Source organism: Monodelphis domestica, chromosome 1 (assembly GCF_027887165.1).
Source record: "Monodelphis domestica isolate mMonDom1 chromosome 1, mMonDom1.pri, whole genome shotgun sequence".
Lineage (NCBI taxonomy): Eukaryota > Metazoa > Chordata > Mammalia > Didelphimorphia > Didelphidae > Monodelphis > Monodelphis domestica.
Genome location: NC_077227.1, coordinates 638,787,084 through 638,802,863, shown reverse-complemented (window position 1 = coordinate 638,802,863; position 15,780 = coordinate 638,787,084). Strand labels below are relative to the sequence as shown.

At 47.9% G+C, this 15,780-nt stretch overlaps 1 protein-coding gene across 1 annotated transcript; it reads left to right on the top strand.

Annotated features, from left to right (window-relative positions):
• Nucleotides 1-767: 767 nt before the first annotated feature.
• OTX1 (orthodenticle homeobox 1) lies at nucleotides 768-9,287 on the top strand. The gene is made up of 5 exons (XM_001374882.3): nucleotides 768-875; nucleotides 1,262-1,339; nucleotides 3,386-3,612; nucleotides 4,889-5,040; nucleotides 6,748-9,287. The coding sequence occupies exons 3-5, from the start codon at nucleotides 3,516-3,518 to the stop codon at nucleotides 7,600-7,602; spliced, it is 1,104 nt and encodes a 367-aa protein (XP_001374919.2). The 5' UTR covers nucleotides 768-875; nucleotides 1,262-1,339; nucleotides 3,386-3,515; the 3' UTR covers nucleotides 7,603-9,287.
• The last annotated feature ends 6,493 nt before the right edge of the window (nucleotides 9,288-15,780 follow it).

The window sequence follows — 15,780 nt, the reverse complement described above, 5'->3', positions numbered from 1 at the left end:
TCTTGCTGCTCCCGGGGCTGAGCGCCGAGTCTTGGAGTGACCGGGCCAGGGGGTGTCAGTGGGGTGCTGGGGTGGGGGGCGAGGGAGGGCACAGCAGCTAGGGAAGGAGGAGCGCACCAGCTCTGAGTTTAACTGTGTGGCGTTTTGCAAAGTTCCCTCACAAGCACAGAGTCCCTCAAAGGTCCTGCCTGAGAGTGTGGTCTTGGGAAGGCTAGGGACTGACCCATGCAAGCTACGAGAGAATGAGAGGAGAATTCCTCGACCCCAACAGTCCCCTGCGCATAGAAAGGACGCTGACATCATTGAAGCCTCCAAGGAGGACAACCGGGAGGATCGAAGGTGGGCTCCTGGGAGAGTGAAGGAGCCCCGCTCCACCTTCCCCTCACCACCCTTCTGCCACTTCCAAAGAGGCGAGTTGGGACAGTGAGGAGAGGGAGTGTGGAGAACCCAAAAGGGCTCAAAGTCTGGATACAGGCTCTCCAGGAGCCCGAGTGCTTGGAGGCGCAGCCCTAGATTACCTCTTCCCAGTACTGCGTTTTCAGAGATCTAGCGAGTTAGTGCGCCGCCTGGGCCGGGCGGGCTGAGGCAGGGAAGGGAGGGAGAAAGGGAGTGAGGGGGAAGGGAAGGGGGAGGAGGAGGAAGGCAGGGGGTGGGGGGAGGGGCGGGGGCGCGCAGAGGTAACCCCCGGCTCGAACTGCCATTGCCCGGCCCGCTGTCACTCAGCCAGTGCTGGGCCCAGGATTGGCGGCCCGGCCCCGTTACGCAAGTTGCCTGGCGTTCACATACTCGGGGAGGGCAGTAGAAAGGTGATCAATCTTCATCAGGCTACATTTCCAATCACCTAAACAACCGAGCAAGACAGCCACTTCGACAAGGTAAATCGCTTGATTTATTTAGTTTGCAAAGTGCCTCTGCAGACTTTTCCCAAACCCCAGTTACCCACTCCTTACTTCCCCTGCCTCATTTCTCGTGCAGCTGCAACTGCAGCAGCAAGCAGCTTCCCCTTGACACCCCCCCAGACCCCCCCCCCAAGTCTGGGGCAATTTAATGATATGGAAGGGTGTGATGTTTCCACAAAATAAAGTTTAAACCTAGAAAGCCATACGGGGGGAGGGGAGACCTAGAGAGAGAGGGGGGAACCCAGGGAGAGAGATAAAAGGGGGAAAGGGAAAAGGGAAGGAGGGGAGGGAGAAAACCCGGAGAGGATAGCCAAACCATTCTGCCCGACTAGTAACTTCCTCTGTCCCCTCTGTTTTTACAGGTTTACTGCCAAAGGCCCCGGCTCTTCTCTCTCATGCGCCTGAATTAGCTCGTTATCCGCCTCGGGAGCTGAGTGCAGGTAAGAAGCAAAACTTGCGGGGCCAGAATGGGATCGCAGAAGCCGAAGGGGTGCGCGCCTGCAGCAGTAGCAGCAGCAGCTGGCGCCGCCGCCGCTGCCGCCGTAGCGGCCGCTGTTACTGCAGCCCCTTCCCCAGCCGAGGCCCCTAGTTCCCAGGACTCCTCAGCTCCGTGTGCCCCAGGGCAGGGGCGGAACTCGGAAGGCCGAGGCACCTTTCCCGACTCCCTTACGGTGCTGAGGATCCCGGGGCACAGCTGCTGAGATCCGACCCCTACTCCTCACTCACCCCCGCCTCCTTCGAAGTAGCCTAAGCGAAGTGCTAAGTTTGGAGAAAGTCTTTCTAACTTGGAACTGCGGCAGAGTAGAAACCTGTTACCATTTCAGGCTCTTGCCCCTGTCCTAAGCCCTCTTAGCCCTCTCCCGCTGCGGCTCCTCGCCCTTTCCTCTTCGACCTCCAACAGCGAGGTGGGGGTTGGGGGAGGGGGGCGTGAGGTAAGAGGGCGGCGCTCAGCCAGGCCTTCCATCTCCACTAGAACTACGAGCCCTAGTTGGCATTTTCCCCATCCCCTAACCGGCCCTCCCCACTCATCCCCAACCCTTCTCCACTTACAGCGGCTTGGTCCCCAGTGCCTCGCCGGGAATCAGGTGAAGCAACTGGGGCTCTAGGTCTCTCTGCTGCTCTCGGACTCTGGGCTCGATGCCCGATTCCTACCACTTATTCTTCTCTCAAGACACCTTGTCTTGAAGCCCCTCAAATTCCGGATGGCCAGGGAAGTGGCAAAAGGAGATTGCAGCCCCAGCCAGAGGCCGAATTTTGCGCCGCTGAAGGCCTAGCTCCCGAAATACCGCCCTACTTTGGGGCTGGGACGTGGTGTGAGAGACAACTGGAGTTTGGAAATCTTTAGGCCTTGCCCGCCCACCCTACCTGTTCCAGAGGCGTCCTAGACCGCTACCCTGACCCTGGTGAGGGCCAGAGTTCCAACCTCTCTCTAAAGCTTACCAGCCAACAACTGACTACAAAAGGGCCAGTACGGGCCTTCAGAAGCGGCCTGCCCTAGGAGAGAAGAGTCCCGTCCACATGCACACCCCTAACTAAGAGGAAAAACCCTCCTCGGATTTCTGACCCTGTCTCGCACTCACCTTCCCCCACCCCCACCCCCACCCCAATCGCTTCTGCTTTTTTTTTTTAGCTTAGTAGGCCAGCAGCAGGGTGCAGAACTGGGCCCGGGACGGGCAGCTACTATTGGAGTTAGCCAGAATGCGGAGGAAGAGTTTCTTCGAGGGCTCGGGTGGCAGGGGTGCGGGCTGAAGTGAGGGATTGGGGACGGACCCTAGGTAAAATTTTTGAAATCGATCTGAGGAAGTAGTGCCTCTGGCCTCAGGACCCTGGAGAAGAACTGTTGCTCTTGTCCCCTGGGTTTTCCATAAGGTCTAGCTGAGTGTGGGCTCCTTCGCTAGATAGAAATGCCCTCCAACACCCCACTCCCAGGGTTCTTGCCTGCCCCCACCCCACCCCTGCCCCTTTAAACAAATTTTTTAAATGAAAGAAACAACAGCCACTCCCTCACAGCCTCAGGCCGAACCTTTCCCGAGCGAATCTTCATTTTTGCAGCCAGAGGCCCAGCTCCGCAAGCAGCTCCCTCTCACTTCCCCCAACCAGCTTTTTTACTCCGGTATTTTTGGTTCGTTGCCATCGACACCCTGAAGGCCAGGATCTCCCCATACTCACCTTGATTCTCCCCCCACCCTGCGGAATAGAAAAAGTTCCCTTTTCTCCGAGCTTTTGTCATAGCGTGGAAGTAGAGGAAGAAAATCTAGAAAAGTTTATTTTCTTAGTAAAAGCAAAGCCCGATTCAGCCAGGCCTCGTTTTCAAAGTGGTGAAACTACCTTTCTGGTCCTCCTACTCGGCCTTACAGCCCCCAGACCACCTTTTACTCATTTCCCTGAACTTTGCTCACCCAGGGGCTTACCCAGTGTTGAGGCTGGGGAACCTAGCAGCTGTCCCCGTTGCTACTAGCTATGGGTTTCCTGTCTTGTGTTCCCAGAGGCCCTGGGCCCACGAACCTACAGAATCCATCGGAGCCCCTTCTGACACCTGGGACTGCGCTGTGGGAATCTCCAGCCGGTGACTGGCCCCCTCTGGATCCTTTGGGGCCCCTCTACCCGGCTGTTAGCATGATGTCTTACCTCAAACAACCCCCCTACGGCATGAATGGGCTGGGCCTCGCAGGGCCAGCCATGGATCTGCTGCATCCCTCAGTGGGATATCCCGGTGAGCACTGCCGAACTTGACCTACCTGGGCTAAGATTCACTTTCTTTTGCGTCTACCCTTGCTCCTTCTTAGACCACCTGTTCCTCCCGCTAGAGGCTTCCATGACCTAACAGTCACTAGGTACAAGCAGGATTGCTGAGTAGAACTTATACAATATGCAACTTTAAAGTCTTCTCTGGGGATCACCGTCTATCAGGGGGCTTAGGGGAAACTTAAGTGGTTTCTGGTTAACAGCTAGGGTAGAAATCTGTGTATAGGCCATACAGGCAGGAAACCAGGAACATGCACTGTCATGTTAAGTACTTGATACAAGACAGCGTACATATAAAATGTTGCCCGATGTATGCCAAGCCTCCAGAGCAGCATATGGATTACTTCGGCAGAGGTGATCTGATTTTGTTGATTTCTAATTTTCACACTAAATTGGATGGATAGGAAACGGGGTAAATCTTTGCTTTAGACTTTGAAGGGTTGCTCTGGAAGCATGACTCTCCAGTATAGAAAAAATTCGGGCTGGTTGAGGGAAGGGGACGGCTCCCTCCAGTCTTAACTTGTTCTGGACCCTGGGCCCCTTGCTTTGCACTAATTCATTTTGTATGGGAAGTTGTTGGTTGGGGGAGAAGCTGCCTGAGAAGGACTCTTAACTTCTTTAACTCTAATCTGTTTCTTTCCTTGAATCCTCCTCCCTGAAAATAAACAAACAAAAATCTGGGAGCTTCTATCCCCATAGATTTTTTAAACTTTCTAAAGCAAGTGTGGAGACTATGAAGTGAAAGGGAGAGAGAAATTTAGTTTCTCTTTTTCTCCTTTTTATACTTGGAGCAGGGTAAGAGAGCAAGTAGAAGATACCCTGTGAACCTAAAGCCTTCTTGAAATTCAGACCAACTCCTTCTTCTGCCCTCCCCCACCCATCAGCACTCAGCAAGAACTAGTTCTCATAAGCACTGGACTTTCTCCTACCTATGGCAATTCTGGCCCAGACCTTTGGAAAGAAGAGAACCTGAGCAGCCTCCCCTTGTAGGAGCTCTGGGAAACCAGCAACAACTGCTTCTCTTTCTGTACACCCTTTCTCCAATTACCCCCAAAACTTAGAAAACAGCTTCTTCATTTTCTGTCCCTGCCCCCAAATAAAAGCTCCCAAAGAGTATCTTCAACTCTCACTTGAAGAAACTCTGGAATTCTTTTCCTTCCTGTCAGCTTGGACTTCGGAGTGCTGAGGTCCAGGTTATAATGCTCAGACTTAAGAGCACTAATACACATGTTTCTCTTGCACAGCTACCCCCCGGAAGCAGCGGCGCGAACGAACCACCTTCACACGTTCACAGCTGGATGTATTGGAGGCACTTTTTGCCAAGACTCGATACCCAGACATCTTCATGCGGGAGGAGGTGGCTCTTAAAATCAACTTACCTGAGTCCAGAGTCCAGGTTGGAATTTCCCCAATCCAAGAGACTGGGATGGAGTGGGTTTAAGGGCAAAGGACTTGGCATTTATTCCTATAGCTAGGTTCCTCCCTGATCTGCTTCAGAGTTACAGTTAGAGACCAGGACCGTTTTGAGACACACAGATTGGCTTATAGTGATTTTGGCCTGGCTGTGGATACAGTTACAATCTGGTTTCTGATTTCTTTGAGATGAGTGAACGGGGTAGGAAGGAAAAATAGGTTTCAGGGACAGGATTCTTTGCCCTAGAATTTGGACTTAGAGGTGGGGAAAATGAGGTGTTGTGGATTTGTGTCTCTCCCTATAGCTCTGGGCCAGGACCATGGGGGGGGCAATTTAAGGAATTTTCTTGGCAAGCTCCTGGCACTACCCACTCCCCTGTTGAAAGCACTTTTTAGAATGGAGAAGAGGAGATGATTCTGGAAGCTAAAGTCCTTTTAGTGTCCAAGCCTCCCTTTCTATAGTCTATATTACCTTCTAACTTTCCTCTTTCCTTTGGGTCCTAAATTTGCCCCCCACCTTAGCCCCTGTGATACTAGAACAAGGAAAAATGATAAGTTGTATGTAGAACAAGGAAAGCTCAGAACTGTGCTACATTGTGGAGCATGATCGGATGGGTTTAAACTTCTTTAATTTCATTTTGTTTTCCTCTTAATCTCACTAGAATGGTCCACTGCGGTGGGGGGGGGGGGGAGGAGATTCCACAAACTATACTTATTTTTGTTTTATTTGTACTACTGAAAACTACGATTTCTACTACTGAAAATGATTTGGGCCAGGAAACAACCAGGTTTTGAAACTAACCTGGGAGTAATAGAAAATTTAGAGCTTTGCTCTGTTTCCCCTCCCTCCCCTCCATGCTGTAAGAAAGAGAAGGGAAATTAGAACTGTGTGGTGGTCAGAAGAGGGGACTTTATGATTCTGGAGTATGGTGCTCCTAACTTCTAGGAGACACCTAACGAAATCCGGCCCAGATTTCCTTTCTGCATTCCCTAGGGTTGATCTTCGTTTGGACTTGGAATCCTGATCCTTCTCTGGTTCCTCATTTAGTGGCTTCTTCAGAGCTCCAACTCCAATCTAACCTCAGAAATTTTATATTAAAAAATAAACACATTGGATTCCAAGATCTGCTTTTCTGCCTACCCACCTCCTTTTACTAATTCTCTCATTAAAAATCAGAGGACTTTTGAGTATATCTAAAGGGATTCTGAAGATTATTAGGAACTTTGAGAAAAGCTGCCCACTTCCCAGGACAGACTGCCGAATCCTACTGTTGACCAGCGTTGTCCTGGGCTCTTCCTCTCCAGCAGCCTTTTGAACATCTTGTAATGGTGCTCTTAAAGTGGAGTTGACTTGAATAATTTTCCTTTTCCTTAGGGAAATATTGAGAATCTGGGATTAGACTCCCACAGTTCTGTGAAATGGGTACATGAAGCATCCACCACTTGTTGGTAGAGATTTAGGAAATAGGTTCTGGGGAATTGGATGATTTTCTGATAGGAAAGAAACAGAGTCTGATAAGGACGGTCCTGGATGTGAGAAGAGAAAACTGGACGAGATAGGTTGATGAGAGTGGATAAGAACCAAAGGTGAAAATTTTGGAAGAGACAGGGAAAGGGGGTGGGGTGGGGGAAAGAAAACTGTGCTAAACCTGGGACCTAGTGTATTCCTAATCTCCCTGTTCTTGTTTAGGTATGGTTCAAAAACCGACGAGCTAAATGCCGACAGCAGCAGCAGAGTGGAAGTGGGGCCAAAAGCCGCCCCACCAAGAAAAAGTCTTCCCCTGCTCGGGAAAGCTCAGGCTCTGAAAGTAGCGGCCAGTTCACTCCACCTGCAGTCTCTAGCTCAGCTTCATCTTCCAGCTCAGCTTCTAATTCTTCTGGAAACCCTGCAGCGGCGGCAGCAGCAGCAGCGGCTGCTGCCGCTGCTGCAGCCCTTGGAGGAAACCCTGCAGCGGTGGCCGCAGCAGCTGCAGCATCGTCCCTGAGCACTCCCGCTGCGTCCTCCATCTGGAGCCCTGCCTCTATCTCCCCAGGCTCAGGTCCCTCCTCTGTCTCCGTTCCCGAACCTTTGCCAGCACCCAGCAACACATCCTGCATGCAACGTTCTGTGGCGGCAGGAGCAGCTTCCGCTGCAGCTGCTTCCTATCCCATGTCCTACGGTCAAGGCGGTGGCTACAGCCAGGGTTACCCTGCGCCTTCCTCTTCTTACTTCGGTGGTGTGGACTGTAGCTCCTACCTGGCACCGATGCACTCCCACCATCACCCCCATCAGCTTAGCCCCATGACCCCCTCATCCATGTCTGGCCATCACCACCACCACCACCCTCACCACCCATTAAGCCAGTCTTCCAGTCACCACCACCATCACCACCACCACCACCATCAGAGTTATGGCAGCACGGGGCTTGCCTTCAACTCCTCTGAATGCCTCGATTACAAGGAGCCTGGGGCCACTGCAGCCTCTTCTGCCTGGAAACTCAACTTCAATTCACCTGACTGTCTGGACTATAAGGACCAGGCCTCTTGGAGGTTCCAAGTCTTGTGAGAGAGAGAGAGAAAGAGAGAGAGAAAGAAAGAGGGAGGGAGCCTGAGTGAGAGAGAAGACAGGAGGAGAAGATCCAGGAAGTGATTTGCCAATTCCACCACCTCCCCTCCAGCCCTGCTGCTGCTGCTGCTGCTGCTGCTGCTGCTGTTCCTGTTCCTCCTCTTTCTTTGACCTCTCCAGCATCGATATGCTTCATTGTTCCAAAAAGCTCCCCATGCTCTTCGTTGTCTCTCCCCCTTACCCTTTGAATCTGTATGCCACCTGCCTCACAGGGATGTTTAAACTTGCAGCTCTTGCGAGAAGGGACACCTGTCTCCACCTCACTCACCTGTTACCTGCTGGGCAGGAATTGCTGTTCCCTCGATGCTCTTGCTATGCCCCTAAATCTCCCTTCCATCCTTTCTGGCCATGCAACTCCATACTCCCAGACTTCCGAGACTATTGGTCCTGACCCACTGTTTGAACTTAATCAAGTTTATTTATTGTCTCTGGACACTGGGATTATTAACTGGTGCTTCTACAATATGAAGAGGATTTAGCAGCCACTCCAGCCAAACACCACCACCAACAAAAGTGCAAGTGCATAGCGGACACAAACTCTCCTTCGACTGCCCTCTCCTATTCGTTGGTCCCAGGCTGCTGGCAAACGGCTCCCTCTAGTTTCCTCCTCTACTTTGCCGGGGCTGTGGATTCGAGTTGAGGGCCTGGGAGCCTGGACATTTCATGTCTAAGTCAGTGGTTATGTCTAGTCGAAGTGGTAAAGCTCCGCCTCTCCCCGCCCCTCCCTTCCTCTGGCCAGCAGCACTGGTTTAGGATTCTGCCGCAGCTGAGCGGTGGGAATGGTGTAAATATTCAGGTCCGTTCCGGGGACCACTTATTCTTTTTAGTTGCTGTTTATTGAATTGAGCCTATCTTGAGTCTTAACACCCAGGAAACAGATCTTTAAGATATATACTGCATATATATAAATATAAATATAAATATATATATATAAAAGGAAAGCAAAAATCCCTGTTACCTCCCTTCCTCTTCCCCAAATGGTGATGCTTTCAAGTGTCCAGTTATTACAATACTATCTTACCCCTTCCCTTTCTACCCTTTGGTGTATTTATTAAATGAGAATCAATGGTTCCAGGGAAGCAGGATGGGGTGGAGCTTGAGGTCCAGATGGTGGGAGGGAAACTGATTTAAGTTTGGGGAGCTCAGACAGGCTGGAAAGATCTGAGGGGAGGAAAGGGCGGAGGACAGCGGGTTGGCTGGGAACACCTCAGCTAAAACGAGGCTCCCGGTCCCGGGTTAAAGACCAAAAACTAAAACCAAACCAAAAAAAGAAAAGAAAAGAAAAGAAACAAAGAAACAAAGAAAAGAAACCCGACAAGGAAAAACAAACAAACAAACCAGAACCAAAACCTCAGTTCCAATTCATCTCTCTCTCTCTTTTAGAAAACTGTTTTGTCTAGTGAATTTTTAGTGCACCTTCATTTCTACAAGAATCTAGCCGAAAGCACTCGGCGCCTGTGTTATCAGCTCTGGTCTTGGCCGCTTGTCCCTTAGCAGGAAAAGAAATTTGTAAATTTGATTTGTCCGACGTGAAGACCACAAATTACCTGTTGAAATGTAAGGCAGTTTCCTTCCCCTCCTCTTTATCTACATTATTCCCCAATAATAAAATTCAAACTAATGAAGCACTCCTCCTCAGTGTTGCTCTTCTCTGGGTTCCCCGTTTCTACCTCAGGCTCCCATTTCTCTCACAGAAAAGCAATACTTTTCCAGTTTGCCAGAAAAGGGGGGGGGAGGGGAGTCCTATGCCCCGAACCGTCTGTTTTGTTTTGTTTTGAAATAGCTTCTCATCTGTGGAGTCTCAACAGACTCCACAGCTTGAAAGAGGCCTATAGAACATGAATGAGAGTAGAGCTCTTCCAACCTCTGTCCACGGGTTTCGAAATAAGGCAGGGGATAGTAATCAGGATCTCCAAAGGGGCCGTTTTGCTTAGGAACCAGTAGTCTGTCTTTGACTTCTCCACCTTAATTGTATTCAAAAGAAAGAAATGCGGGAGGGAAAGGGGATTGGGAGATGGAAGAAGAACGAAATTTCCTTTATTATGAGGAGAGATACACAAGAGGGAGGGAGGGAGGGAGAGAGAGAGAGAAAAGAGAGAGAGAGAGAGAGAGAGAGAGAGAGAGAGAGAGAGAGAGAGAGAGAGAGAGAGAGAGAGAGAGAGAACGAAACAATAGAAAACGAGCCATGTTTTTAATTTTTATTTCTGGCAGGGGAAATCCTTTTTTTACTTAGCTATCCCAAGGGGCTTCGCTGAATATGGGACAGGAATAGAACGTTCTTTCCAATTAGAGGTTCTTCCATGCCCCCAAAGCCCAACAAGGACAAAGAAGATAGAGCCCAAACAAATTATTTTTATTCAAGTTTAAAAGTGGATTGTATGTGCGTGCCTGGGTTTTGTTTCGCTTTCAAACAACAACACTACCACCAACTTCGGCCAGAAAACCGATCACAACGATTTCCACTCCACTGGGTCCCTGAACTTAGATAGATAAGATACTGAGGCATAATAAGTTTTAGTTCTCTAGTTTACAAAGTCGAGTAGCTGAAAGAATACTATTCTTCCCGTCTGCGGGACGAGGGGGACATAGGAGCCACTTCTCCCCCAAACAACATGGCATACAAACCAAAAGTTACTCAGGCTTGGGAAAACTTGACTACAGTAGGTCACTTTCTTTTGGGTGTGGAGGCAGAAGAAAAACTCACGGTGCGAGGCCAGAAAGTTGTAGCGATTGTTAGCAAAGCGGAAACGAAGTTTGCTGCTAAATGACCAACTTTTCCTATTCTTTATTTCTGTGAGAAAGCTCAAGATCGCCGCATGTTGCCAGGTTTAGAAGAAAGTTCCCCCTCCCCCCAAAGGCCTTGTGGTCTAGAGAATTAGCCTGGCTTTCTTCTTCTTGCTGAACTAATCCTTCAAACCACAGTATCTTCGCCCCAGTCTTTGGCAGATCCGGATCCGGTCCTGCAGACACAGTCCCATCTCCGCAAGTTACTGATTAAGTGAGCACTTCTTGCCCGTTTTTCTCCTTTAAACAAACTAGATTGTTCGGCTACGATGGGCAGAGCCCCCGAAAGGTGGGGGGAGGGGGAGAGGTCAGCGCGAGCTCACTTTCTAGCCTGTCTCTTGTCCCTTTCTCTTCCTGCCCATCCAACCCATCCTACCAGCGCTGCCAGAGAGTGGCCAGGCAGTGACCAGTCCCAGTCCCAGTCTGGAGTCTCCCAGGAAACTCACGTGAGGCTGAACTGCAAGAGCAGCTGCAGCAGTGGCGGCGGCGGCGGCAGCGGCTGCAAAGGAGGCGGAGACCACGGCAGTAACAGCTATACCAACACCTAAAGAAACTACCTCAACACCTAAAGTGTGTGGCACGCGGACTGTTCTCCCACCCCACCCCCGCCGGTGAAAGCAATCCCACCCTGAGGCCGTGCCCTGGGCTCCGCCCTTCAGGAAGGTGGTCAGAGTCGTCGCGTAGTTCCCGGGACCGGGACCCAAGTGTAAGAAACGCGCCGTGGAGGCGCAAGTTTGGAAACAATATCTCGGTTATCTGCAGAGAGACGCAGGATGCCAGGGTACTTGTCCCAAAGGAACCCGGGAAGGTTCCATGATCGCTTGGGAGAAACTCTAGCCTGCAGTCGGAAGACCCAAGGGAAAGCTCTCCCAGGGCTCCGTGCCCTGGAGCGGTGCGGTTAGTCTGGGGCTAAGTATCTGAACTCTAACTCAAACATCCAGCAGCTGCCTAGTAGTCTGGGACTGCCTGGAGGAGATCGATCCCTCTGGTTCCTGCCTCTCCTCGACCACCCGCCGGGTTCCTGTCATCCACTCCTTGCCACTATGAGGTTTTCTTGCCACTATGAGGTTTTCTGGGAGGCTGTCTGACCAGAGGGGAGCTTCCCACTGCCTGTGGGAGCCTGGAGCCCCTGGCTTCGTTTCACACCCTCGACGCCTTCGCCTGCTCTCTCCTCCGGCTGCTCACTCTTGATAAAATACCTCAAGGGGCTGGAGCCAGTCCGCACACCTGACTGAGCGGATTGTTGAGATCTTTGGATCAAGGGTGTTCAAGGCCTATCCTCCCTTGCCCCTCTAATCCCCCCAATGATGGCCTGGGCAGAGAGGGGAGCAGACTGGACTACTGCATGGCGTCTCCTCGGGTTTGGGCTAGGGATGAGGCACCCAGAGTGCCCGAGTACCCTCAGTCTGTGTGCCGAGGTCGGATGGGGTGGTGGTGGTACCATCTCTGGCTCCCGGCTGGGGGTGAAGATGGCCGGCTCTAGCGGCTCTATCTAATCAGCCCCGGGGTGACTGGGCGCTCCGTGCTGGAAGGGGTAGAACAGGGACGAGGAACAAGTTCGACCATAGCGGGGTGGTTTCCCCAGTGGATGGAAGGAGACCCCTCAGCCCTAGGGGTTGGCTACGCCTGGAGTCACACCGCACACAGCACGTGCTTTTCTTTTGCTGTTGTCTCGGCCGAAACAGTCACCCGGGTTCCTCCTCAGGCACCCATTCCGGCCAGGTCCCTGGCTTCCCCTCATAGGATGGCTAAGATCTGCATGGGCAAAGAGAAAAAGAACCAATTGCTTCGTGAGTACCGCGTGCCCAAGAGGACAAGGAAGACCCCTTTCCGGGAGCTTAAAAGAGAACTCAGCTCGCACCAGGCTCGAGGGAGCGTGACCAAGGGCATCTTACACGCCATGCGGGCCAGAGTGCACTGAGTCGCGAAATGGGGAGGGAGAAAATCCCTCCCCTTCCTCTTCTCCCCTCACACCCAGGCTTCTGGCCCTAGCAAGCAGGCACAAGCCGCCAAAGCAGGCGAGCAATCTCGGGAAGTCAGAGTGGGGAAGTAAGGACAGGTTGTGGGTGCAAATTCTCCTCCGAAGTACTTGTGTAGCTGCCTGTGAGCGTGTATTACACCCATCTCACAGGAGGAGAGGACCGTATTTCACCTATATTCCCTGTTCGACCCCAAGCATCCACATAGGCTTCCAGATAATGCGGAATTCTCTAGCTTTGAACTCACAACGAAATCTTTATGTAACCCACATCGAGCCTCTCAGGGCTCACTAAGACACACTCGAGAAAGAAGAATGCCTTTAAAGAAATGAAATAAAATGCTTAGGATCACCAAGGAAACCAATTATACTGAAATACAGTTATCAAAATCAAACTCTCGGTCCCCAGCTTAAGAACTCTTGATTCAGGGAAACTGATTGAGGCAGGGAAGATTGAGACACCTCCCAATTGAGAGGGGTTGCTTTTCTATGTCTAATGAAATCTGACTTTTAAAAAACGTTGAATATATATCCCTTTGGAGTAAAGTAACAGAACATCTCCACAATACAGTATCAGTTCTTCAAATAGTAAGATGCTTCTACAGCTTATAAAATATCTTTTTACAATTTATGAAAATAAAAGAATCACTACTTACTCTTGCAAAATTAGTGAACTTTGAAGATTTCTTTAATCACTGAGTCACTAATTTTAATGGCAGAAATAAATGATTCATATCAATGTATTTAACTCTGCATTACATGTAATTTATGACATCACAAAGACAAAAATTAGCTTCTAAATAAGTTATAAATACAATTTTGCAATGTTTCAAAATACCTTTGTTATTTAATTAACAACTGCACAGAAATTCTACCACCTGTCCTACAGCACATTTGCTCCACACCTGGTGAGAAATTGTAAACAAGAGATTGCAAATACTTTAAGTTCCAGGCAAAAATAGGTTCATATTTAGGAAAGAACTACCAAGAAAAAAAACAATCACTAATACTAAAAAAGAGTGGAGTGAATCAATGAAGCTATTCTAACAATAGGAAAACCATTTAATTATCTTACATGAGTATCTATTCAGTTAAATATATAGATATTGAAAATGTTTGTTTTTAAATTAAATCTTTTGTATTGTTTTGATAATATCAAGAAGGTAACTGTTGAGTAGAGAAAAGTGAGTAGATTAAGGTGGGTACCCTAATCTTTCTGATTGACATTTAATGCCTACCTGAAGAATATAAAGCTATGTCTGCTGGGGGAGGGGGGAAAGCACACCTCACTTTGATCTGATATTAATTAATAATCTTTTAAAAGTAAGTTCAATTTTACATAAAGCATGTATGAGAGGCAGTCGCCTGAAAAATAGAAGTAGAAAAGTCAGAAATATTTATCTCAAAACCTTTAGTAATTCAAATGCCTTGCCCTGATGAGTTCTGCAACAGAAACTACCTTTTAACTGTTAACATCTTCCTAAGTTTCTTAGAGGAGAAAATAAAACTAAAAAGTTACAAATTTCCCCAGATATAATATATAGCCCTCTTATTTATGCAGCCAGACATGTAAACACACTAAATTTTCTAGGGTTCTAAGTACAAAAGTATATAAATGTTTTAAAAAGATATTTTAGACTTTGTTCCTCCTAAGCATAGAATTAATCAATCAAATGGAAATTGGAATTTTGACAATCATTTATGAACTGCAAAAATAGGAACAGTGTAAATCGATGGTTATTTTTTTGTTTTACTTTGTTATCTAAAACAGTGGGGGGGGGGGGTACATATGAAAAAAAATCAAACCCTGGAAGACAGAATTGAGTTTTGATTCTTGGAGGTTTCTTCACCATCTCTTGAAGAAATCAATTGCTCAGAAAGTTCATTTTCTAATAGTGGAAACAATATTGTGTATAAATATGCTTTTGAAACACATATATAACAGATACAAGATAACATTAGGGGAAAAGGTACTAACAGTTAGAGGCCCAGAAAAAGGCAGAAGAAGGTGCTTGATTTGAATCTTAAAGAAAACCAGGGATTCCAAAAAGTGAAGGATGAGAAGAATGTCTTCAAGTATGGCTGGCATGGAGGCAAAGGCAGGGAGAGGGGAGATGAAGTGTATGGTATGAAGAATAGCAGGCCAGTGTGGTTGGATTGTAGGGTTATTATGCAATTAACACAGGGTAGGTATTTTTAAAAATGTTTATTGAATTGAATAAAGCAATAAAGGCAGGATGGAGCCAGATTATGACCAATATTTATATCATCATGATAAATAATTGACATAAAATTTCTTTAAAATGTGGTAAGAGTTTTGGATATATGATCTCATTTGATCTTCATATCAACAATGTAAGTACATACTACAGATGATATCCCCATTTTACAGATTGTTGATTTTTCCAGGGTCATATAACTACTAAGTGTTTATCTATCTATCTATCTATCTATCTATCTGTCTATCTATCTATCTATAATCAAGCCCAGAGATCTATCCGTTATATTACACCTTATTATAGTTCTATAGTCTTTATCTAGAGTATTTTGCTTTCCCTAACTTTGAGGATAGTGAATGTGAGATAATAGTTAGGATCCAAAAAGATCTCCACAGGCAGGAACATTTAGTCAAGTCAGATTAATACTAAGAAATTTAAGAAGAATAAGTTTGAAGTTTTACACCTGCACTTAAAAGATTAAGTTACAAATGACAAAAGGAGGAATGTATGTCTAAGATAGTATCATCTGAAAAAAAAGCTCCAGAAGAAGCTATGGGTTGGATGAGAAGTCTTTGCCATCCCACAAACATGGACTATATTTGGAAGTGATTGGGGAATAGGATGCTTATAACTCAACACTCTTACCCAATATGTTCATACTCAAGGCACTTTTGATAGGTTCATTCTAGCTCTGTGATGAAAGCTTCTTAACTAGAGCTATCCTGTTCAATGGAGGTCTTCAATGAACAATTAAGGGAGTACTTGCCAGCTATTATGTGTTGTAAGGATGCTTGTTTTGGTTGGACTAGATGGCCTCTTCAATTACTCTGCAAGCATTTAGTAACTATCTACTGTGTATCTCATAATTCCATTCCCTCTTTGAATGTTAGCTCTTTGGTGGCAGGGACAATTTTACCTCTTTTTTTTTCTCTTTGAGACACTGTTCCTGGCTCATAAGTAAGCACTTAATTAATGTTTGCTTGTTGACTGACTGACTAACTTGGCAGTACTGTGCTGGACACTGGAGATATGAGGACAAATGAAATAGTCCTGTCCTTCAAGGAGGTTCTATTCTATTGAGGGAGACATATATATATATATATATATATATACATATATATATATATATATAAATTT